Below are 26261 nucleotides of genomic sequence, written 5' to 3'. Positions count from 1 at the left end.
GCGTATCATCCACCATTTGCCCAATTGCCCACCTCTTACCTGCCCATCACCCATCTCCCTACATCCACGTGCCCATCGTCTGCCTTTAGCCTGCAGACTGCCTGCAAACTGCCAGCGGATCACCTGCTGCCCGCTGTTGCCTGAAAGTCCATTGTCACAGTACCCACAGATTTGGTTACACGCTGCTGCACCATCTTGGGACAACAGCCAGGGCGGGCAGGTTTGCTGCCCAGTTGCGGCCATCTCAGGACATGGCCACCTCAGCCTGGGGACTTAGGCCAGGGCCTGGAGATATATTGGGGTAACTACAGGTCTGGCTGCACCTGAGGTCTTTCTGCTTGGTGTGGTAGTGGCTGCCATCTGGCTGCCTCTTTGCAGGGTCCTTTGTATGAGCACAATCCTGGTGGTCTCTCTGCAAGTTGAAAAGGCATTGAGATCTTGGGACTGTAGCAAGACAGAGCCAGGTGCATCATATTGCAGTTGGGTTTGTGTGGGCCAGCCTGGGTCTGGCAAACCTGTGGAAAGAAGGAGACTAGGGACATTTCCCTGGGGGAAGCAGAGGTTGAAAAAACTGGAGAAAACTGGGCTCCCTCCAGCTCAGTGAGTCCTGAAGTGTACCGGGATAGAAGGTGCTAGCTACAATGGGTGGGAAGACTGTAAGAGGGTATGAGGGCAACTTGCTATTGGCTCACCCACCCAACTGCTCTGGCCACCCACTGGACTGTAGCTAACATCAAACTTCAGACAACCCCACCTATCGAGAAGCTGAGAAAATTTTTGAAAGCCAGTGGAAGCAATCATTCAATTTTGTATTGAGACATTTCTCCTTTTCTCTCTCTTTTTTTGACCCCTTTCTCACAGTTCTACCATCTTTGAGTCCAAATGTTTCTCATGCATCAATTTCTTGAGGAGTGGGATATCTGAATAGCATATAACAGTTTGTTGTGTATTCTTATATTTTTGCTTTTTAAAAGAAAATCTGTACATATTTTTTTTTCTCTCCCCTACCTGTCTCTCTGGATTCTCTATCTCACTACTTTCATACTAACAGCCAACTTCTATTAATTCCTCCTTCAATCTTACTCTAAATTTTTACCTTTATTTTCTCATATTACACTACTTCTGTTCCCTCGTTGTCCATCATTTGAAATGGTAAACCATTTTAGCAAACTTACTGTTTATATTGTAGACAATAATTGAACACTTAATTTCTGTATACTGTGACAAAACTGTAAGTGCCTTAAGATGAGCCATTTGGTTTAAGGTGGCATATCATTTGCATTGGGCAATGTTAATATTGGTCTCTCCCTTAAAGATGAGGTATTGGAAGCCTTCAGGGACATTATAAGACTACAGGGTAGAATCAGTACTGCCTCGGAGCCATACCACTAGATGAGAAGACACACAAACAGCATGAAAAAACAAGGGAACAAAGTACTTCAAACAAACCAAGATGTCCCAATAATAGAATCCATAGATAACACAGTAGAAGAAATTTCAGAGAAGGAGTTTAGAAAATGCACAGTTAGATTGATCTTCAAAATAAAGGATGGTATTAGAGAGAAAATACAAGAAGTGAAAGATCACTTCAATAAAGAGGCAGAGATTATAAAAAGGAATCAAGCAGAAATCCTCAAAATGAAAGAAACAATAAACCAAATTAAAAATTCAATGGAAAGTATCACCAACAGACTAGACCACATGGAAGACAGAACCTTAGACAATGAAGACAAAATATATACTCTTGAAAATAGTCGATCACACAGAGAAGATGGTAGCAAATCATGAACAGAATTTCCAAGAAATATGTTATCCCATATTTATGATTTATTGGAATAGACAAAAGCATGGAGATACAAATCAAAGGAATGCACAATATTTTCAATGGCATAATATCAGAAACTTCCCAAATCTACAGAATGAAATGGAAAATCAACTACAAGAGGCTTACAGGACCCCAAATGTACAAAATTACAGAAGACTCACACCAAGGCACATTATAATGAGAAAGACTAACACAGAGAATAAGGACAGAATTTTAAAGGCTACAAGAGAAAAAAATTCAAATTATATATATAGGGTAAACCAATTCAGATCTCAGCTGAATTCTCAATCCAGACCCTCAACAGCAGAAGGTCCTGGAACGACATATATCAAGCTCTAAAAGAGAATGGATGCCAACTGGGAAATTTATATCCAGCAAAATTAAGCTTTAGATTTGAAAGACAAAATAAAAACCTTCCATGATAAACAAAAGTTAAAAGAATTCACAACTAGAAAATCTGCACTACAGAACATTCTCAGCAAAATATTCCATGAGGAGGAAATTTTAAAAAGCAATGAAAACCAGCAAAGGGAGGAACTACACACTAAAGGAAAGGTTCAATCAAAGGAGAAACTGAGTCAAGTTAAAAACCAAAAATAAACCAAAAGGACCAGGACTACAAATCATATCTCAACAATAACTGAATATCAACAAGGCCTAAACCCATCAATCAAAAGACATAGACTGACAGATTGGATTTTTAAAAAAGTCCCCAAAATATGCTGTCTTCAAGAGATTCACCTCCTAGGAAAAGACATCCAAAGAGTGAAGGTGAGAGTCTGGGGGAAAAGCATATCACTCACATGGACTATGTAAATAAGCAGGGGTTTCCATCCTCTTATTAGATAAAGTGGACTTCAAACCAAAGTTAGTCAGAAGGGATAAAGAAGGACATTTCATACTGCTTAAGGAAATCATACACCAACAAGACATAAGAATTGTAAATATATATGCCCCAAACAATGGAGCATCTATGTACATCAAACCAACCTTTCTCAATTTCAAGAATCAAATAGACCACAACACAATAATACTGGGTGACTTTACCACACCTCTCTCACCACTGGATAGATATTTCAAACAAAAACTAAACAAACAAACTATAGAGTTAAATAATACATTCAATGATTTAGACTTAATGGACATATATAGAGTATATCATCCATCATTCAGTAAATACACATTCTTCTTAGCAGCACATGGATCCTTCTCTAAAATAGACCATAGGTTATACCTATGCAACAAAGCAACTCTCAGCAAATACAAAAAAATAGAAATGCTACCCTACCTTCTATCATCAGATCATGACAAAATGAAACTAGAAATCAATGAAAAAATAAAAAATTGAAGCTACTCCAACACCTGGAGACTAAATAGCATGCTATCGAATGATGAATGGATAAAAAAAGAAATCAAGGAGGAAATTAAAAGAATACTTAGAGGTAAATGAGAACACCAATACAACACATCAAAATCTCTGGAACACTATGAAGGCAGTGCTAAGGAGGAAAGTTCATTGCATTGTGCCGATACAGTAAAAGAATAAAAAGTCAACAAATAAATAGTGGAACGTTATGTCTCAAAACCCTAGAAATAGAAGAACAAATTAACACAAAAGCAGTATAAGACAGGAATAATTAAGATCAGAGCTGAAATGAATGAAATTGAAGCAAAAGAAACAATTCAAAAACTTGACAAAACAAAAAGTTGGTTCTTTGAAAAAATAATTAAATCTGACAAAAGAGAAAGAGAGAGAAAACTCAAATTGCTAAAATTTGTGATGAAAAAGGAAATAACACGATGGATACTACTGAAATACAGAAGATAATTAGAAACTATTTTGAAAATTTATACTCAAAATAGAAAAACTTGAAGACATAGTCAAATTTCTAGAGACATATGATCCACCCAAACTGAATCAGGAAAATAAACACAATTTAAACAGATCAATTCCAAGCAATGAAATAGAAAATGTCATCAAAAGTTTACCAACCAAGAAAAGCCCAGCACCAGATGGATTCTCAGTCAAGTTCGACAAGACCTTCAAAGAAGAATTAACACAAAACTCCTCAAATTATTCCATGAAATAAAAAAGGAGGGAACCTTCCAAACTCATTCTATGAGGCTAGTATCACCCTTATACCAAAACCAGACAAAGACACATCAAGGAAAGAAAACTTTAGATTAATACCTCTGATGAACACAGTTGCAAAAATTCTCAATAAAATTCAGGCAAATCACATACGAAAACATACACAAAAGATAGTGGAACATGATCAAGTGGGGTTCATCCCTGAAATGCAAGACTGGTTCAACATATGGAAATCAATACACATAATACATCACATCAATAGACTTAAAAACAAGAATCATATGATTATCATCAATAGATGCAGAAAAATCATTTGACAAAATACAGCACCTACCTCTTCATGTTCAAAACACTAGAAAAAGTAGGGATAGTAGGAATATACCTCAACATTGTAAAAGCTGTCTATGCTAAGCCCATGACCAACATCATCCTAAAAATGGAGAAAACTTGAAAGCATTCCCTCTAAAAACTGGAACAAGACAGGGATGCCTTCTTTCACCACTTCAATTCAACATTGTTCTCAAAACTCTAGCCAGAGCAATCAGACAGACGAAGGAAATTAAAGGGAAATGAATAGGAAAAGAGCTCCTCGAATTATCACTATTTACTGACAACTTGATTGTATATTTAGAAGATCCAAAAAATTCCACCAGATGACTTCTAGAACTCATAAATGAATCAGTAAAGTAGCAGGATATAAAATCAACACCCATAAATCAAATGCACCTCTATACATAAACAACAAATCCACTGCAAGAGAAATCAGGAAAACTACCCCATTCACAATAGCCTCAAAAAAATAACATACTTGGGAATCAACCTAAAAAAAGAGGTGAAAGACCTCTATAATGAAAGCTACAGAACACTAAAGACAGAAATTGAAGAGCACCTTAGAAGATGGAAAAATCTCCCCTGCTCTTGAACAGGTAGAATTGATATAGTCAAAATGGCCATACTACCAAAATGTTATACAGATTTAATGTAATTCCTATTAAAATCCCAATGACATTCTTCGTAGAAATAGAGAAAGCAATCATGAAATTCATTTGGAAAAATAAGAGACCCAGAATAGCCAAGGCAATCCTTAGTAAGAAGAGTTAAGCAGGAGGCAGCACACTACCAGAACTTAAACTACACTACAGAGCAATAATAACAAAAACAGCATGGTGTTGGCACTAAAATAGACATGTGGACCAATGGTACAAAATGGAAAACACAGAGACAAACCCATATAAACACAGTTATCTTATACTAGACGAAGGTGCCAAAAATATACATTGGAGAAAAGATAGCCTATTCAAAAAATGGTGCTGGAAAAAAATGGAAAGCCACATGTAACAAAATGAAATTAAACTTCTATCTCTTACCCTGCAAAAAAAATCAACTCAAAGACTTAGGCACTAGAACAGAGACCCTGTGCCTAATAGAAGAAAAATGAGGTCAAATCTTCATCATGTTGGCTTAGGACCTGACTTCCTTAATAAGACTCCTAAAGCACAAGAGGTAAAACCAAGAATCAATAAGTGGATAGATTCAAACTAAAAAGCTTCTCAGCAAAGGAAGCAATCAATAACATGAAAACAGAGCCTCCAGAATGGGAGAAAATCTTTACCACATGCACCTCAGACCACTAATCTCCAGGATATATAAAGAACTCAAAAAACTTAACACCAAAAATCAAATAACCCAATCAACTAATGGGCTAAGGAACTGAACAGGCACTTCACAGGAGAAATATAATCAGTCAACAAATATATGAAAGAAAATGTTCATCATCTCTTGCAATTAGAGGAATGCAAATCAAAACTACTGTAAGATTTCATTTCACTTCAGTCAGAACGACAATTATCAAGAATACAAGCAATTATAAGTGTTGGCAAAGATTTGGGGGAAAAGGTACACTCAAATATTGTTGGTGGAACTGCAGATTGGTGCAATCACTTTGGAAAGCAGTAAAGCAATCCCTCAGAAAACCTGTAGTGAAACCACTATTTGACCCAACTATCCCACTCCTTGGTTTATACCCAAAGGACTTAAAATCAACATACTACAGGGATGCACCCACATCAATGATTATAGAAGTTCAATTCACAATAGCTAAACTATGGAACCAACCTAGATGCCCTTCAGCAGATGAATGGATAAAGAAAATGTGATACATATACATAATGCCTTTAAGAAGGCATTTAAGCCTTTAAGCCTTTAAGAAGAATGAAATTATGGCATTTGCAGGTAAATGGATGAAACTAGAGAATATCATGCTGAGTGAAATAAGCCAATCCCAAAAAACCAAAGACCAATATTTTCTCCAAGAAGTGGATGCTGATCCATAGTCAGGGTGAGTTGGAAAGAATGAAGGAATTTTGGATTTGTGCAGAGGGAAGTGAGGGGCGGGTCGGGGCGGTGGGGATGAGAAGGAAGGTAGAGTGAAACAGACGGTATTACCCTATATACATATATGAAAACAAATTTTTAAAAATTTAAAAAGGTATAAAGACTTTAAAAAAGTTAAAAAAAAATAAAATCTGCAAACTGAACAATGAAACTTTCTTACTCTCTTTTCTTTCTCAACTCCTATACTGCTGGCAGCCAAGCACAAACACTTCACACAGGAGTTGGAGAACATCTCTCTGGGGAAACTGATCAACCTAAGAGAAATTACGTACAGCAACTGACACGCTTTTGGCAGTGTAATGGTGAAGTCCTCACCTAATTATCCTGTAGTAAAGGTCCCATCCAAGCAAGAGCTTCCATTAGCATTTCAGTGCCTCATTCTTAATTATTAACAGACACTAGGCACTTCACCAGGAACTTCAGAAAGTGCTGTGATATGAGCACCAAAGAAAACAGAAAAAGGGAATTTGTAGGAAATACAAACTACTGGGAGAAGAAGAAAATGTGCGATAAATAGTAAATATTCTCATTCATCCAAAGATATGTATTGACACTTAATATATGAGGCAGATATATAATGGACAAGGCAGATAAAGTCCATGGCTTTATGAAGCTCTTTGTCTCAAAGACATAAAGAAGCTGCTAGACCTATGAAATAAAAATTTGAAACTCTATATGAAAACTATGTAAAGAACAAGACAGAGCTTCTTAAAAATCAAGCCTATTCCCCCAATTTGATGATTACACATTGTGTATATGTATTGAATTATCGCACTATACCCTAAATATATATATATAAAATTTTAAAAATATTTTAAATATAAAAGCAAAAATTGTGATAACAGAGTTTTTACCCACTAGAAGTGTTAAGTGATAAAGGTGAGAAACTCTCAAGAGATGGAACGTGGAGGAAATAAATATCTTAACTGGAGAATTAGGCAAGAAAAATTAATACAAAAATAATAGAGATTCCAGAAATGAAAGAGAAAGTAAAGAAATTGCTTTTAAATAGACACACACACACACACACACAATCAATAAATCCCCAGAAACAAAAGAATTTCCAGGGATGACACTAATGAATGAGAAGATATCCACTCCAAGACACTGTACCTTGAAATTTTAGAATGCTGTGAATATAAAAGAAGATTTTAAAATCTTCTCAAAAGAAAAAACAGATCCTATGAAAAAGGACCAGGAGTCCACGTGGTAGCAGACTTCTGTGCAGAAACAATGAAACACTGGAGTGAAGAAGAGAGACCTTCAACATTCCCAGGGAAGAGGATTCTAACCTGGAAGTTAACATGCAGCCAGACTTTGAATAGAGTATAGGAGCAGAATAAAGATACTAAAGACTCATAAGGATTAAAATTTTCTCTTCCTACCCATTTTCTGAGGTTGACACCGGAGGCTTGCTCCAGTAAACAAGGAAGAACAGTTAATAAGGAGGATTCAGGAAACAGAAGCTTTCAACAAATGAATGGGGCCATGCAGCAGGCCTTGACAGGGGCCAGTTCACATGGCCACAGGGCAGTGCGGGCTCCAGGAGCAACATCTCCTAAGAAGGAAGCAAGAAACTGGGTGATGGACAGATGTGTGTGAGAACAACCAGGGGAAATAAGCAGTCCAGTCGGAGATGTTGGGGTGAATTAGTAGTCATTAGTATTGGGGTGAATTATGCAGCTCGACTTATGACTACATTTGCATAATTAAAAGAAGTAAGCAGTGAATATTAATTTATTCCAATGGTACTATAACTACGTTGGAAGGATAGTGCCAAGATGAGGGCTTCAGGAAGAGAGGCAGGGTATTGCACCCCTCTTTCCATAACGGGAATTAAATAGTTAACATTCAAATGGGAAAAATCAAGAGAGAACAAAATAACCCTATTCCTTTGAAAATGGTGATAAATAACAGGAAACCAAAAAACTAAAAACTCAAAATAGTTACAAACTTTGAATATGGTACTTCTATAGACTAGGAAGCAGGAATTATGGAGAAAAGAAACTGCAGTTTTTCAACAGAAGCATGTAGTAATGTTTGGAGTATTTGAGGAGCTCCATATGCGTCACCTATCTTTCCATCTTGGTTTCCAACAAACTGAGAGACAGGCAGGAAGATAGGCAGGTAGAAGAGAAACTGTAACTATTGTTACCAGTGAAGGCTACTTGGGGACACCAAACAGCCTCATGAACTGATCCCAAGGCTGGGTCAGGGGAGGCCTGCTCATGGGACCACCCACCCCACACCCCACACAGATACAAACTACTTGAAGGGGCCGGAGGAAGATGGCTCCAATGTGTCACTTGACACTCTCCAGCTGGGAAACACGGTCAGGGACACACTTATTTATTTCATGAACCGAACATAACTATTTTATTTCAGTAATCAAAAACCAAAGACACAGCAGCATCCTCCTGCTGGCTTGTCCTACGTTTGAGGCTCAAGGCGCGTGACTTTTCTTTCCCAATATTGCAAATTTTATGCTGAAATTCTGAACCAGAATTAGGTAAAGGGAGAGGGTAGCCTGTGAAAGAAGGCAATAGAAGCACAGCTTTTTTAAGCTTCCTGAAGGAAATGTTCCTTGTTTGCCTTCCTGTGGGCTGCTGGGACTCTGCCCTCCTCTCTTGCGCCTCCTCTGACTACTAAAGGGCACGCTGGAGGTCACTCAGGAAGTCCCTGACAGCCAAGGTTTAAGCCTTCAAGTCCCTTGATGAAATCGATAACCCATGCTCCCCCCTTCTCTGAGCCCTCACCCCAGCACTGCGCCCCATCTTGGCACTCAGGAGCAATGAAGCTGAGCGGGTGTTGCAAGGAGGAGCTTAAGTTTTGTGCTTCCTGGGCATTTAAGCCCAGAGAAATTCCTGTTCCTAATGTAAAAATAATGTATATTCATTGCTTCTTGTCTCCTAGATAGCTAAGAAAAAGAAAAAAGCAATAATTTGTGTATGTGGCTTTAAGTGCTGTTGAAAAACCGCTGTCAAGAGCAAAAGAGCCTGGACTTATGTCCCTCAGCTCCACAGATTCTTTTTTTTCTGCTTTTATGGTTCTTATTGAACTGGAAGGGAAAAGCCACTGGCCAAAAAGAATGAACCAAATGCAAAAGAAAATAAAGTCAGCTCAGCTTTGGAGGCTGAGAAGAACATTTTTAGAGAACACCAGAATTTTATTTTGATATTTACACTTGGAATTTTTAAATAAGTGAAACAGTTGCTCTCAGGAAGTAGAGAGTTATCCTAGATGTAGACCAGCTATTGGTAGAAATTCATAGGAGCCATATAAGGATGTAATCTCAACAGGAAAAATGCAACTATTAATTAGGTAGGGAATAAAATCCTCAAATTCAGTGAGGAATAATATAAAGAACCCAGGGTTTGGAACCAACACTAGCTCTTCCAGTGAGAGCTATTTGATATCGGGCAAGCTACTTAACCTCTCAGAGCCTCAGTTCCTTATCTGTAAAATGGGAATAATAAAAATAATTGAGATAAAGCTCATGACATTGAAAAGAGAAAAAGTGAAGACTCGTTTTTCTTAGTGAAAAATCCTTTTAGTTCCTTCCTCCCCGCGCCCCCACCCTTTGGTTGCTCTTTGTGGTAGTCATTGGGGTTGACCACCAGATCTTTCCATTCTTCTCCCAAGCACAAGAGCAGTTGCACTTTCTTGCTCCCTTGAATGTAGATGTGACCACGTGATTTGTTTCAGCCATAAATGTGATGCCTTGCTTCCAAACTGAAGTTTTAAAAGCAAGCACAAGATTTGCTCTGAGCTTGTATAATTTTATCAAAATGGATTTTAGTACCATGTATAACTAAGAACCAATAAAAAAACCAGATTAGATAAAAATATAATACCCAACTATATGTTGCATATAAGAAATACACCTAAAATGTAAGATACACATAGATGAAAGCAAAAAATTGTAGAACATGCTAGCTTTACTCAAATTGAAACTGAAATATCTATAAACAATGTTAAAATTTTAAATTTTAGGTTAAATAACTTTTTCATCAGTAATGTTTCAGGAATCACAATGCTAAATATATGAATTCTTCAATTCTAACACAGGTTCAAATATTTAATTATCTCAGTGTCTTACATATGCCTGTACCTTTACATTGTGATACATATGCTATCTCTTTATGAAATTAGTATCATTTCTCTTTTAAATTAAGTATATACCTATAGATGTCATTTCATTACAGAAATAGAGCAGGACAAAGTGTTTGCTAGAAATTTTGGTATTGGCATAAGAACATGTATGAGCCTCCAGGATGTTATGCTAAGGAAAAAAGCTGTGCCTCCCCACCCCTAGAATTGAATATATCCTGCATAATTCTATTTCCTCAAAATTCTAGAAAAGAGAAAATGCAACATAGTGAAAGCAAGCAGACCAGAGTAACTTGGAAAAACAGATGTCAGAATGAACTGTAGTGAAGCAGTAGGCAACTTTTTTAACCATTGCAAATGAAACGGTTTTGTTTGTTTGTTTTTTTGGTGATTAAACAAATATATACACATATTTGTAAAAGGAAACCATTGAAACAAAAGTTTAAAATATTTTCATTTTATTGTAGGTTAATTATATCTCAATAAATTTTATTGAAATATTTTTAAAAATTGTGCTATGCATCTTTTATGTGATGGCAACTAGCAATATTCCAAATAATAACCAGCTTGCAGTTCAGAGTGAGGATATCAGCAATATTCACAAAGGACAGGTAGTGTAAGAAATAGAACTCTTCATTGTTTAAGCCACTGTGATTTTTCAGTTTTTTGTTACCACAGACTAACCTACAGGCTTCTGGTTGACTTTTAAGTAACATTTGCTAGCATCTTATTAATTCATTCCACAGAAATGTGTTGAACAAATGCCAACCACTGTGCCAGATGCTTAAAATGCAATGTACTCCTTCTTGACCTCAAGGAGCTCATAAGGGGGAGAGTCAGGGTTGTGGTCAGAACTCTAAAAAAAATATCCCCAGTTGATTCTCATGTCTAGCTAGCATCAAGGTTGACAACTCGTGCTTTCATGCATGCTGAATCCTTTGCATGTGTCCTGCTTGTCTGCACATTTTGAAAACAGAGAAGCTACATTATAACGAAAGACAGAAGGAAAGGTGATACATGTGGAGAGAATGAAGAAAGAGGCGGTTAAACTGACAAAGTAAAATCTGAGCGCTTCATCTTATTCCTCGATTGCCCACAACTTCCCAGTTCAGTCATCTCTTTTTTACCTTCCCTTCGTCATAATTTACTGTTTGCTTTTTCTTTTAGACCAACTGTCAAGTCAAAAAAATTGCTAACCATTACTATAACTCCAGAGCCATTTGTTTTTTTAAAGAAATCTTGAAGTTGTAAAATAAAAAGCCAAAGCAACGACTTTCCAAGGGTGGTATTAAAAGGCACAGTGCCACCGTGGGATGCCATTTTAGATGCAGTCAGATGGATCTTCTCAACTCTATTTTAAATCATGCCATCCTAGATTCCTGTGTGAAAATGATAAAAGTGCTTAGTAAAATTATTAACTACTATCCCTTTGGCAGTTGTATGTTAAAACCCTTTATTAGCTTAAGTGTGATCCCATGGTTTTTAAAACTATTGAGTCTATTGAGTTTTGAAAATTCCTCTCCAGAATTACCGGACGAGCCCACCATTCTTAACTGATAATTGCCAGTAACTCTCATAAACTCTAAGTTCAATCAAATCATCCAGTTTATAGAAGGGTAAGTATAATGCTACTAATGTTGATACTTATACAGTTATCTCTATTATTAAACAAACTAAAGAGGTGGCTCTTTAATAATAAGTCATATAAAGAGGCCCATGGCTTGCTCCACTGAAATCTTTTAAGGAGGAGTTGGTCAATGCTACTGTTTTGGTCTTCAATGGTGGTAGCAAATTTTCTCATGAAGTTTCCTTTTCTTCATGATCAGGACATAAGTTCTATGAATCTGAGAGACCGACATCTGCTACTAAGTTGTTCTTTCTTGGCAGGTGAGTTGGACAGATGCCAAGTCAGGTGTTTCTCCATTACTACAGGGGTGACAGTTCCAACCCTCTCAACAGTTATGGCAGTTGATTGACCAGTTCTTAATTGCAAAATCTTCAGGCCAGTGTAGATCTCACCGAGATGCTTTGAAACTGTATGAATAATATTAGTTGCTTATCCAATATTTATTTCCCCCTTCTCTATTATTAAGAGAACTTTGATTTTTCTAGAAGGTGACTATCAGCAGCCAAGTACAAATCACAACCAACACAACCTGCAGACTCATGAGGTCTTTACTGGGTGTCTCATTCCCCTTCCCACAAAATGAAGACTCAGGTTCATCTCAGGGCTGTGGCAGGAGTGAACTGAATGACACTTATAAAGATCTTGTAAGAGAAGGTATGATGTAGTTAGAAGACAAAGAACTGTGACAATAAATGACAGTTGTTTTCTTTTAAGCAGAACCTGGTACAAGATACCTGCCTTTCCCCTATGTATCCAGAAACATCAGTTACCTTGGAGGATTAGGATTGTTAAATGAGGAGAGACAGAGGCAGTGTAACTTAAGTAAAACCTAATTGGTTACCCTCAGGTCCAATTTGTATAGAAAAGGCAGAATAAATGCATGATTATTTTCTTTTTTTCTGAAACCAATGAGTTAGTTCCCTCTCAACCATCAACAGTTATCAATCCGTTGAGTTATTTTTAGAAAATTATGAACTTATAATATTTGATGTGTTCCAAACAATTCTAATTATCTATAATGCTTGAATTGGCCCATCTTAAGTCAATGGGAGCCTATTTGGATGGTTTCCTGAGTCTTTTTGACACACTGCTAATAGTGGTTGACAGCTCTGATGCTTTGCCTAAATACTTGACATCTTTCTGTGAAATAATGACGTCTGAGATTTGTTTCAAGGTGATGGCACAAGGATAGGTATAAAATACAGTTGGCCATGAGTTGGTAATTTTGCGGGATCATTGTGACCCCATAAAAGTTCACTATATTTTCTTACATTGAATAAGTTTGAAAATTTCCAAAATAAAGATAAAAAAGGATTTTGAAATCCATAGTAAAATAATATTCTTGAATGCCTCGCCTCAAGTTCTAAGTTCCTAAGGCTTCCCTCGATATAGTAAGAATAAACGCACAGGTCTGAGGATAGAGCTATACTCTAAATCAGGGGTAGTGAGTTTGGGGATTTTAACGATGTTACCCCCACCCCCCCAGCTGAGATCCTGAAGAACCTGCTCTGATGGGGTGGAGAGTAAGAAAAGGACCCAGGGCAAAGAGAGTGGGCAGTGCACAGAAAGCCTCAAAATCTTCAGGTAGTGAGGATTACTTTCCAGGGCTGGGTAAAAGGAGTTTCCTTCAGCATCGAGTTGTATCATGTTCTCCCACTCTTTGATCCAAATTCCTGCCTTTAATGCCCAACAAGACTGACCCAATTTCTGATGGTCAAGGGGATCTTGCTGTCCAGACAGGGCAGGAAAGAGCACTAATTTGGAAGTCCAGAGGCAAAATCTGAACCCTCTCAGTGGCTCAAAATGACACCATTCTTGGGTCTTAGTCTCATCACGCACGTAATAAAGACCCTTCAGTGTCCCAACTATCCAAACCTAAGCCTCCAGAAAACCTGGACCCGAATAGCCTGTACTATAGCTTTTGTGCTTTTTCAATGGGCATCTTTCCCACAATTACATATTACATCGCCTCCTAAAGACTGACACGACTCCTATCATATTTTTGCTGATAATTGGAGAAGAGGTGCCCAGCATAGATGACCCCAAAGTTGACAGCACTTTCAGGCTTTGGGAATCAGGCGCGCGTCACCGACCACACGATCTCTCCTCTCTGCCCTTGCTCGCCAGCTAATCCTGACCCCCGTCCCCACTGCGGAGAAATCTCCTAAGAGACGACTGCGGGCGTCGCCTCTGCGCCCAGGAGGCGTGGAGCAGGGACTCGGGAGGGAGCTGAGCGCGCTGCGGCCCGGCTCCCGCCGCACGGCCAAGAGGGAGGGGCCGCAGGGGGCAGGCAGTGCCAGACGCCGAGCGCCCGGCTCGCCGCGGCTCAGTCTCGTCGCGAGGCCAGCTCCGGCTACCAAAGCGAGCCGTAGCCCGGGCCTCGGAGAGGCGAGGCGGAGGGCCAGAGAAGGCGGCGGACCGGTGCGGCGGGCCGCGCTCTGCCCCGGGCTTGTGAGAGTCCTCCGAACCGATCCCGGTAAGTGCGGGCGGCAGCGCCCTGCCAGCTTCCAGCCGCGGTGGCCGCGGTGGTGGTTGTCTCCGGATCCCCATTGCGCGCATCCCGCTGCTGCGCCGCAGGCTCACAGGTGGCTCCGCGGTGGATGTGGGCGCCCCAGGCCCGGCTAGGAGTTAGCCAACTCTGCGCTCCGGGGCGTAGTTTCCGAGCCCCCCACTTCTCCCACCCTTCTGGTTCCAGTTGGGGACACTGGGCAGGGCCTGACTTGGGGGGAAATGAGCAGAGGGACGCTCCTGTTTCCCAGCCACCCACAAACAATCCGGGGAGATGCGGGCCAAGAGCCACTCCAAATGCATCCCAGCTCACAGTTTGCAGGTGGAGCGTCTGACCTTTAGTTTTATTTTCCTATTAACCCACCAGGGAAAGTTTGGGACCACGCAAGGCAAAGTTGGGGCGCGGCTGGGGGCTCACTTCGCCTGTGGATAGATCCCAGGGAGCTGAGCAGTGGGTTTGCAGGGAAAGCCCAGATAGGCTGGAGCTGATCGTGCGCCCCTGGAGTTGAGTCAGTCTCTGCTGGTAGCCCGGGCCGGGTATTGTGACAATCCCTGGAGCGCTGTGAGTCGCTTAATCGTTGGTGCTAAGCGTCGACATCCGCAGCTAGCCTGGAATCTGACGGGTTCGGGTTATCTCAGGAGCCGCAAGTCAACCTGGATTGACTTGTACTTTTGCTCTGCTTTAAAAATCTGAGCTCCAGCTAATCCCGGTGTTTAAGTGGCGTGTGTTTAATTATCTTATTTTACACCTGAGATGATCTCAGGGAATGCCTCTAAAATTAAATCGTTGATGAAGGGTGGGGGGGGGGGTGCTGCTTTTTAAAATAAGAGGAATCTTCAGTAGATTAGTGATTGTTTATGGCTATTTTACCCATCTCTTTAGTGGAATAGAGAATACAAACTCTGCATCGGAAATCTAGCCTATTACAGGGTCGGTGTTGAACTATCTGAGGCAGATTTTGTGGACAGAGGTATTGCTGCAACTTGCATATTGTTTATGAAACACCCATTTGGTGTCTCAAAATAGCCTACTTGTTATTTCACTGCGTTCAGATTTGTTTGATTAAGCTATTTTAAATACCACTAAAGGTTGCTTATAAAGAAAAAAAAAAAAAAGCTTTATCTGTAAACCATATCTAGACGTTTAAAAGGAAACAGCTTGTTCATGTCACCAGAACATTACTTACATTTTTAAAGGGCTACTTTTCTGTATCTGATATAGGAGAGACTTTTCATGAAAAACAGGATTCTGTGATCATTATGTGTGCAAGAAAAAGAGCATTACCTCCTCCCAAACACAATCCTTTCCAGATGATAGATTAAATCCGGAAAATGTACCTATACTAGGGAATTATGTAATTGGACTAGAAGAAAACACAACGAATAATTGTCAGTTGTCAAGAACCTAGGTAGGACTGAAAGAAGTGGAATCTTTTTACTATTAGAGGATGTTGTTTATTGCATGATTTGAGGTGAATAAACTGACTTCTGTCTATAAAATTTTTATACTTATGGCTCCATTTTATACTTAGCTCTCCTAACATCAAATTTACCAAAATGCTTATTTGGGTTTATGCATACATGATTGTAAGTGCCTACTATGTGACACTTCCCTTCCTATTCTAAGTGCTACATATGTTTTACTCATCTTAAAGAAATTCCACGGGGCTGGGGATGTAGCTCAGTGTTAGAGCAGTGGCCTAGCATATAGTAGGTCCTGGCTTTCATCCCAAGCACCACCAAAAAAAAAAAAAAAAAAGAGAGAGAGAGAGAGAAAGAGAGAATAAATAAATACATAAATAAAAATAAAAACCATTACTGAGTGATGGGGCTATAATTATAATGAAGAAACAGAAGCACAGAGGCATTAGTAACTTAGTAACTTATCCATGATGATATACTGCTGGACAGGGTTTTATCCTATCTGCAAAGTTCTTTTTTTTTTTTTTTTAAGACAAGGTTTTATGATATACTTATCTTTTTTTATGTTTTATTTAAGCATAAATGATGAAAACTTCTTGTGAAACCTAAGACTCCCTGACTCCGGAAGCGCCCCACAAGTCCCGTTAACCATAAAAGTAAAGTATGACAAACATCTGGGTGAATTTAAAGTTTTGAAGACCACCACATCCACCAGAAGACCCAGGATGGATCTGCACCAAAGCACCACTGTCACTCTCCTTGAGAAATGGTGTTCCGATGAATCACCATCTGGCTACAGGAGACATTATAACGTCAGGAAAAAATTAAAGTTAATTCGAATCGTTGGCCTCCTCATGGGCCTCGTGGCCATTAGCACTGTCCCATTTTCAATCAGTGCCTTTTCTGAGACAGACATACAGAGCACAGGGGAAGCCAGTGTAGTCAGTGGCCCTAGGGTAGCACACGGTTACCCTCAAAGAACTCTCTTAGATTTAAATGACAAGATTCGGGATTACACTCCACAGCCACCTCTTTCTCAGGAAGACACATCTGAGAATAGCACAGACCATGCCCAAGGAGACTACCCGAGAGACATCTTCTCCCTTGAGGAGCGGAGAAGAGGCGCCATCATTCTCCACGTCATAGGAATGATCTACATGTTTGTAGCCTTAGCCATTGTCTGTGATGAGTTCTTTGTTCCTTCTTTGACCGTCATCACCGAAAAACTGGGCATCTCCGATGATGTGGCCGGAGCCACTTTTATGGCTGCAGGGGGGTCTGCCCCCGAACTTTTCACGTCTCTCATAGGGGTATTCATTGCTCACAGCAATGTTGGCATAGGCACAATCGTAGGTTCAGCAGTGTTCAATATCCTCTTCGTTATTGGCATGTGTGCTCTGTTTTCTAGAGAAATCCTAAACCTGACATGGTGGCCACTCTTCCGGGATGTGTCCTTCTACATCGTTGACTTGATCATGCTGATTATATTTTTTCTGGATAATTTTATCATGTGGTGGGAAAGCTTGCTCCTCTTGACAGCTTATTTTGGCTATGTGGTTTTCATGAAATTCAACGTCCAAGTGGAAAGATGGGTGAAGCAAATGATAAATCGCAATAAAGTCGTCAAGGTGACAGCACCAGAGGCCCAAGCAAAGGTTGGTAATGGGGTTTACTTTTTGCTTTTCTTGACCATATTTCTGAATTATTATGTCTTGAGATCTGCAGCTTTATAAATGCGATGGTGTTTACGATTGCAGTGGATCACAGATTGTATTGTGCACTTTTGTGATATCCAAACTACCATGGCATAAGAAAAAATAACCTGGCATTCTTTTAACCGTCTACCAAGTTCTTAGGCTACTTGCTTCACAGCAAAAGCATTTGTACATCTAGGTTACATAAGCATCCGAGAGCCGCCTCAGCGTTTACTTGCCTTCTATTTTTAAGAAATGAGGCTTAATGATTTTGTGATTTATTTTTCATAAGAAAGTGTATATGTTCCTAACAAATGTAGGACTTTTGATTTTTAAATGGGCATGGGACATTTATCAAGAAACATCTCTTTGAAAATGTTTAGGGCAGAAAGTTTGCTTCATCAAAGTTGTACCTTCAAGTCAGCAGCCTGAGGCCCAGCAAGTATAGTCATTAGAGAGATCATAGTTAGTTTTCTTTCCTTTTTAAATTCCATTTTATTTTGCAGTGCTGGGGACTGAAACCAGGGCCTTGAAGATGCTAGGCAAGCACTCTACCATTGAGCCCATCCCCAACCTCATGGTTATTTTTCCTCCATCCATAGATAATATTTCAGATCACTTGACCAGGAACTGATCAATATTCACCATTTAAAGAGCAAATGGCCAGCCCTGCCACCTGTGTGTATTGCAATGGCCCTTTTTGTACAAGAAATGTGACTCAACATGTTTTTATAGAATTTGAGGAAGTTTTAATGACCATAGTGACAATCCTACTGTTCACCTGGGGAAAGTGCTTATAGAAATTGATCATCAAAAATGTAAAATTTTTAAAAATAATGAATAAGCAGAGTCAATAAATTTTTATGTAGTGTTATAATGCAGCTTTGATTCATATCCTAACAAAGAATGTCATCTCTGAATGTGATTTTAAACTGAAAACCCAGATATATACACAGATTATTCATACTAGCATTTGGAAAAATTCCTCTTTATGTACAAAACAGATATTTGAGTAGGGGGTAAGAGATTTTTCCAAAAGGAAAATTTAAAAAATACTTCATTACTTTAGCTAAATTTACATAACAGTCACTTTTATTGACCATCATTTTTGTAGCAGTCATGAAATGGAAACACAGTGCAGGAAAACAAACAAACAAAAGAAAATGTAGAGAGAAATAATATAGAAGTAATATTTCTGTTTATTACTTGCAAAGGAGAAATGTTTTGTACTACATTTTTTTTCTAACTCTTAAGTATTCAGCAAAATATTTGCAAACATGCATTCAGATGTGACAACTGAGTACATATCCTTCAGGGCATAAGACAGGGTCATCCCTGGAGCCTCTTCCCTTTCTCTGTCTTGGTAACCAAAGGAAGATCCCTCAAACCCTCTCCTAAAGCCCATTTAACTGGTTTTCATGAGTAGTCTGGTTTTTTCCAATCAGAGTACTTAACAACTATCAAAGAAATATATGTATTTTAGAGACAAGGACATGATTTGGTGTCTTATGAATATCTTGGGCATATCAACAGTAGAAAGTCTTTTGGAGAACTCTACTTTTTTGCTTTGTTACACTACTGTGAAACTTGTATTGGCAACATTTATGAGGAAGAAATCTGCAGAGCAATACAATGGTGTATACAAGATGGAAGGATTTTGTATTCTGAAGTGGGGGTGGAGAGAGTTTCATGCATTTGGGAAATAACTTTTTAAATACAGGTTACAGGCTGTATTTAATCAATTCTGAGTCATTCTTTAAAGTAGTTCTGGCAAGACCTTTAACTATTCAATTAGGTGACTAGTGTTATTTTTTTGATAATTTACTCAGCAATTCAGGCTGACATTCCTTAGCAGTTATTATGCAATCCATAATTTTGCACTATGCTTAATACTGTTTGTTTTTTAATTTGGGAATTCTGGATCTACCTAATGAAAAAAGAAAGCATGATATACTCATAACTATTTCTCCTGTTTATGGTTCTCCCACCGCCACCACCAGATATGTTCACTATCTTATTTCTCTTTCAGCACCAAGTAGTTGTATAGTGGTGTATGGTGGAGAAGTCCTGGTGCTTCAACTCAGGGAGGAAAGGATTTTAAGCTTAGACATGTAATTAAGCCCAGTGGCCTTGGAGAAGTCATTTCAACTCTGTGAGCCTCAGTCTCCTAATTTGGAAAGTGAAAATAATAAGACCTACTTTATAAGTTTGGGGAAACTACTAAATGAAGACCTTAGTGTTAAGTGTTTAGCAAAGTCTTTGGCAAATATGGATTGTTTTATAAATATTAGTTCCTTTCATGTTCTGTTCTTAAATGGAAATGAATAAGAATCAATTACATCAGATTTGAGGATTATAAAGTATACCTTAAAGATTGAATTTACTGCAACAAATCATTGAGTTAATAAGCTGAATGTCATACCCCATAGAGACATGAAATAACCTTCATATTACAATATTCACAAGTGATGAATATATACAGTTTAAATATTATTGTAAACTTCAAAGAAATAACCAAATGATTTTTTTTTTTTGTCCTGAAATTATTTTGTAGAATTTTGCTTGAAATAAGGAGGCCTTTGACTGGGGTTTAATAATGTCTATACTAACAGACTTTTGTTTTCAGGATATTTTTATAAATGACTAGGGTCCTCTTCTTAAAATCCATTTTAGCCTGGTAGGAATAAACTTGAATCCTGCAGGATGCAAAGCAGTTGAATTTCAGGACAGCCAAGCATATTTTGCTGAGTGCTTGGCCTGACTGCTGGGATCCCGTTGATCTGCTACCGTGCAAGTCTGTCATTGGCCTAGAAAGCAGCTGTCCATGGTATTTAACCTTGTAGACTTGGCACTGTAATCTGACAGCAAGTCGGCCAGGTTCTAATAAAGGGAATGATCTAAATAAAGATGCTAAAGCTGGATAGTTGGAGAGCCAGACTCCTTGGTAATTTAGGTGTACCTTTATTCAGTGTGTATGCTTGAAAAGTTATAAGCAGTTTTTGCATTTTTAATTGTTATTAATATTCTTGAGAAAATCAAAATTAAAACTAAATATTCTTTATAGAATGAAGTATTTAAAGTACTACATCATAAATAATGTTATAAATACACGTGTTGTAAATTCAACCCTCCCCCACCAAGCCTCGTAAAATTATTAGTAAAATTAATGTTCAAACTTCAAGGAATGCAAGATTGTCCTTATACAAATAAAAGGATGTGTTTTTTTGATAAATGTGGAGACTAATTTCCTGTCCTCAAAAGAAAGAATACTTAGGCATTAAAATTCTTCACTGACTAGATGCCTGTGAATGTGATGTTTTTTTACATAGAGAGGCAGCATGGTGATATTTTTCTTATTTTGTTTTCCTCTACTATCCCATCAGTTAACTACATGTGTCTCAGAGGGTGAGTGAAGCATTTTGAGACCCAAAAGAGCCCTGGAGTTTTCAGAACATCAAATTCAAATTGCCTCTGGCCATTCCCCTTACTGCTCAGGTTTCCTGAGGCAAGAGAGGACCTAAACTTGGTTAGTCCTTCAGGCAATGGAAAGAAGCGGTCACCAATCCTTCCTGTCTCCTTTCCTCCCTCCACTTTTCCTCTCCTCTCCTCACCTTTCCCTTCCACCGTCCCATCCTCAACCCCTGACCTACTGGTGTGTGTGTGTGTGTGTGTGTGTGTGTGTGTGTGTTGTGCCTGGATGGAACAAAATAATTTGTATTTTAAATTTAGCAAAGAATGGGATTGTTATGTTAAGCTCCTCTCTGATTGTCGGGAACACACGTACATTTACAGTGTGAATTCGGCAGGTTTAATTTTTTTCATTTTTTAAAAATTTCCACCTTTTTTTGATAAATTTCTCGTGAACAGAATATACCTGAACTTTGTTTAAAATGTCAGATTGTCTCACAATCATTTTCTTTTAACTGGGTTGTTTAGTTTGCTGATTGTGATTACTGTTTTGTTTGGATTCTTTTCTATCATGCTCTTTCATGCTTTCAGTTTTGTTCTGATCTTTCGGTTTCTTTTTATAGTTTTTTTCTTGTCTTTTTCTAATTGAATTTTTCCCTAAATCTGTTTCTTCCTATAATAGTTTTGAATTTATACATTCTATTCCTTTTTAAGTATTTGTGTTAGAAATTTTAATATGTATATTTAACTTAGCACAGTACAAAATTAATGTCTTACTCGTTAGCTAAGCAACCTGGGACTTTTAAAACATTTTAACTCAACCCACCTCTTCCCTCTTATGTAAGATTCAAGATCCAGGATTTATGTTTTACCTTGATGTTTTGTGGCAGTTCTGTTGAGGTAGAGCTTTGATTTTTTTTTTTTAATCTACAAATCAGTCATTGACACTATATTGTCAATATTTTTAAATTTCCCCATAGTTTTTCCAGTTTCCCTCCTCATTCCTTTTTTGCATATCAGATCTTTTCCTAAATTTTTTTTCCTCTGCTCCTGATGCATATTCTTTATAAATTCCTTAATTGAGGTTCTACTAATAGTAAATGCTCCTAATTTTTTATTTCACTTTTGGTCTTGAAAGATAGTTTTAGTGGGTAAGAAAATGATGTTCCCTTCCCATTTTGAACAAAACATGTCACTGTGTCTGAATTCCTTTTTCACTGTTGAAAAGACTACTGTCAGTGTGAACAGTGGCTCCTGGTAAGACATCTTTTCCCTTTGTCCACACTTAATGTCACTTTGTTTTCATTGTTCAGCATTTTCCTTCAGGGGTGTCAGATGTGTCTGCCTCATTTCTGTGTCCCCTACTTGTGACTCACTGGGCTTCCTGACTCTGAGGCTTAGTGCCTCTACACTCTTGTTCTCGCTATATTACCTTCTAGAATTTCCATTAGGTGTGCCTGGGACCATCTAGACCTGTCTTCCATTCCTTTTCACTGTTCACCCTTTTCCTATCTATGATCTTCATTCTGGTCATTTCTTTTTCTCTTCTAATTTCCCATTTTTCTCTTCAGTTTTGTCTAATCTGCTAAAGTTCATCTATTGATTTTCATTATTGCATTTTTCATTTCTACAAATTCTTAGTGGCTCTTTTCCAAATTAGCCAAATTGATTTTCCGTGTTTTTTACTCCTTCATTGTGCTCTTAATGCCTTTTTCATTCCTCTAAACATATTAATTACACTTATTTTCTATTTCATGGTTGATAATTTTAGTGTCAGTATCCTCATGAGTCTGGTTTTTGTTTTATTGAATCTTGACTGTGTGCTGTTGCTTCCTTATATTTAGTGATTTATTTTAAAAATTAGTGATTTAATTTGGGACAAAAGTTCCTTGCAACTTTACTTGCAGGAATTTATTGACAGTTGGGTTTTAAGTGCATTCCTTCAGAGGTATTGCTTTTCTGCTAAGAGCCTGGGATTACTGCTAACCTGGAACCATTCTAACATAAATGTTTGATTTTATTTTTTTTCCTATTCAGGTAGTAGGTGAAGTCAGATCTCAAACCCACACAAATAAATTGTGTCTACAGTTCTCAAGGAAGACTTCTCTCTCTCTCTGTCTCTCTCTCTCTGTCTCTCTCTGTCTCTCTCTCTCTGTCTCTCTCTCTCTCTGTTTCTCTCTCTCTCTCTCTCTATCTCAGTACCACTTAAAACCAAGACCAAAATAGGCACATCCCACCAAATAGGCAAATTCTACCTTTGCTAGGTAGATTTTTCCTTCTTATTCACCCAAAAAGAGTATAGCCATTCAGGATTCTCAGCTTCCCAGGGAGAAGATATCTTTGAACTACCTCCCGGAATCAGGTCTTACCCTTGTAGCATCTAATAGCCTACTCTCTAGGTCACTGGGAAATGGCAAATACCTGGGAGCCAAAGCAGCACAACAGATGCCTCTGGATTTATGCTTACTGGGTGTTCTGGAATTAGGGAATTAGAACCCTAATTCCTCACTAACGTAATTGGGTATTTAAAAAATATATTAAAACTATAATATCCAACATTTCAGGGAGTAATATATTGAAAAGGGCTTCTCTTGAATGTTTAATTCATCATGTTGCCAAATATAAGTGTTTCAGACCATGGATTTGTCAAAAGGTAATACATAAAACAAATGGCACTGACCTAAAATTTTGCTATATGGTCAAAATGTTTAACACAGTCTGACCATGATAGTAACACTCCTCATCAACAAAAACCCTACCAACAGCAAAAATTTTAGTGAAATCAATTCTGAGGCAATTCTAAGAAGAAATTCTATGGGGCCACTTTAAATTTTAGACTTGCCTTTTAAGTAATACTTTTTTATCCAGATATTAAAACAATATATTCATTGCCCAAGATTATAAAAACACATCAAAACTTTAAAAACAAAATATTAAATAGCTTATAATCTCTCCATTGCTCCATCCAAAAATAACTATGCACCATCCAAAAATAACCTTTGCATGTATTCTTCCAAATGTCTCATATATATACACATACACATGCATATATACATGTATGTATACCTATATATTTAAATAAATTGAAGTAGTATTGGATATGCACAATTTTTAAGTTATATAGAATATTTACAATTTTGAAAGAGTTTAAAAAAATCTTAGACTGTTAAGAGCATGTCTTTATGTCATTAAGAATTCTACAATATTGCGGGTTACAGTGGTGCATGCCTGTAATCCCAGAGACTCAGGAGGCTAAGGCAGGAGGATCGCCAGTTCAAAGCCTGTTTCAGCAGCTTAGCAAGGCCCTAAGCAACTCAGTGAGCCCCTGTCTCTAAATAAAATACAAAATAGCGCTGGGGATGTGGCTCAATGTTTAAGTGTCTCTGAGCTCAATCCCTGATACCAAAAAAAAAAAAAAAATTCTAAAATGTTATTTGCTGTTTAGTATTATATTATAATATAGAAAGCCATTTTTGTGCTGTAATTTATTGTGATATTTCACTAGTGCCATAAGAAGTGCTACAACAAATAGCCGTATACAAGATTTTCTGATTTTGTAGAAGCAGAAATTCTAGATCAAAGTTTATGAGCCCTTTTAAGTTTCTGCCACCTTGCTACATACTTGGTAGTGTTGAGTATTATAATTTTCAATGTTTTCCAATTTGAAAGGTGAAATGTAGCATTTTAATTAGTTTCAATTTACATTTCTGTTTAATTTGGGGGTTGAGCTTTGAAACATATGTTAATAACAAATTAAGTTTTTCTTTTATAGATTGCCTGTTTCCTATGTGTCTTTTGTGTCAATTTTAAAGTTCGCTGTGATGACTCATACAAAGATCTCTTACAAATATATACCAACTTTAGTTCTCATCCTTCCCCACATTTCCCACCTAAATAAAGCAATTTTTGTTTTTGTTTTAATGGGTGAATTATGTTAAAGAGAAGTCCTGTGACAGAGGAGTTGGGAAATGAGATTCCCAGGAACTGGGATATGCTCCCTGGCTATATGACCTTGGGAAATTTTCTACCTCCCAGGATTCCAGTATGCTCATTTGGAAAAGGGAGCTTTGACCTAGATGACCTAATAGATTAAGAAGATCTAATATATTTGAGATGACCTAATATATTGAGATTTCAGTTTATTTCTATACTCAGAAGCTCTAATACTTAATCTGCAGAATATTCTAATTGGGCCAAAATAGCAATCTAATATATTTACTCAAACAGAAGGCCAGAGACTAACCTTAGCCATATTACTTCTTTTTCTTAACTGGTTTGCAGGTAATATTTTCACTAAAATGACTTAATTGACCTGATCAAGCTATAATTTTAGCTTAAGCATGCTGTGTGAAATAGCCCTTTCAGACAGATGGGAAAACAATGTGCATGGGGGAATGTCATTTAAAGTTTACTGCAGAACCTTAGACCTCCTCAGCATTTGTGGCTTCTGGCAGTGAAAATCCTCCTTGGGGCTACATGTGTGTCCCTAACCTGCTGGTGATTGTGAACCTGCTGGTCTTCCGGAAGTCAAGAGCAGAGAGGGATCTGAAAACTAGGCAGAGCTCTACACCAGGTACTTACTATGTCCACACTCTGAGGAAAACAGATATTATCTCTACCTGCAGATCAGGAACTAAACGATTGCCCAAGGCCAAGATTTAGTGATATTTATTTATTTTTAATTTTTTTTTTTGTAGTTGTAGATGGGCATCATGCCTTTATTTATTTATTTTTATACAGTGCTAGAGATCGAACCCAGTGCCTCACACATTCGAGGCAAGCACTCTGCCACTGAGCTACAGCCCCAGCCCCAATTTAGTGGTATTTAAACTGCACTTGAACTTGGATCTGTCTGACCCCAAAATGCATACTAGTTTCTTATGCATTAGTGCTTCTTACTGGGCAGTTTGGAGTAAAAAACAAAACAAGCCTTCAAATTGGACTCAGTTTTCACATCAAACTCTCTTTAGTCAGTGGATTTCAAATGTTTTTAACCACGATCCACACTAAGAAACACAGCCAGGTACAGTGACTCATGCCTGTAATCCCAGCAGCTTTGGAGGATTGTTAGCGAGACCCTAAGCAACTCAGTGAAACCGTCTCTAAATAATATACAAAAAAAAAAAAAAGACTGGGGATATGGCTCCATTAAGCCCCCCTGGATTCAATCCCCAGTGCCAA

The 26261-nt window shown here is 38.1% G+C and overlaps 1 protein-coding gene across 5 annotated transcripts in view; it reads left to right on the top strand.

Annotated features, from left to right (window-relative positions):
• The first annotated feature begins 14203 nt into the window (after positions 1 to 14203).
• The window catches only part of SLC24A2 (solute carrier family 24 member 2), a 224987-nt gene continuing 212929 nt past the window's right edge, over positions 14204 to 26261 (top strand). For 2 of the 5 annotated variants that reach the window (XM_079113192.1, XM_079113193.1), the window contains exons 1-2: positions 14206 to 14524; positions 16556 to 17633. In XM_079113192.1, the coding sequence (XP_078969318.1) occupies positions 16704 to 17633 (930 nt within the window). In that variant the 5' untranslated portion in view covers positions 14206 to 14524; positions 16556 to 16703. Of the gene's footprint in view, positions 14525 to 16555; positions 17634 to 26261 lie in introns of all 5 variants that reach the window. The other 3 variants (XM_079113191.1, XM_079113190.1, XM_079113194.1) reach the window with 3 other exon arrangements.

This window comes from Sciurus vulgaris (genome assembly GCF_902686455.1).
Source record: "Sciurus vulgaris genome assembly, chromosome: 15".
NCBI classification, from domain to species: Eukaryota; Metazoa; Chordata; class Mammalia; order Rodentia; family Sciuridae; genus Sciurus; species Sciurus vulgaris.
Note: the sequence above shows the minus strand (reverse complement) of the source record. Positions and strands in the feature narration are given on the sequence as shown.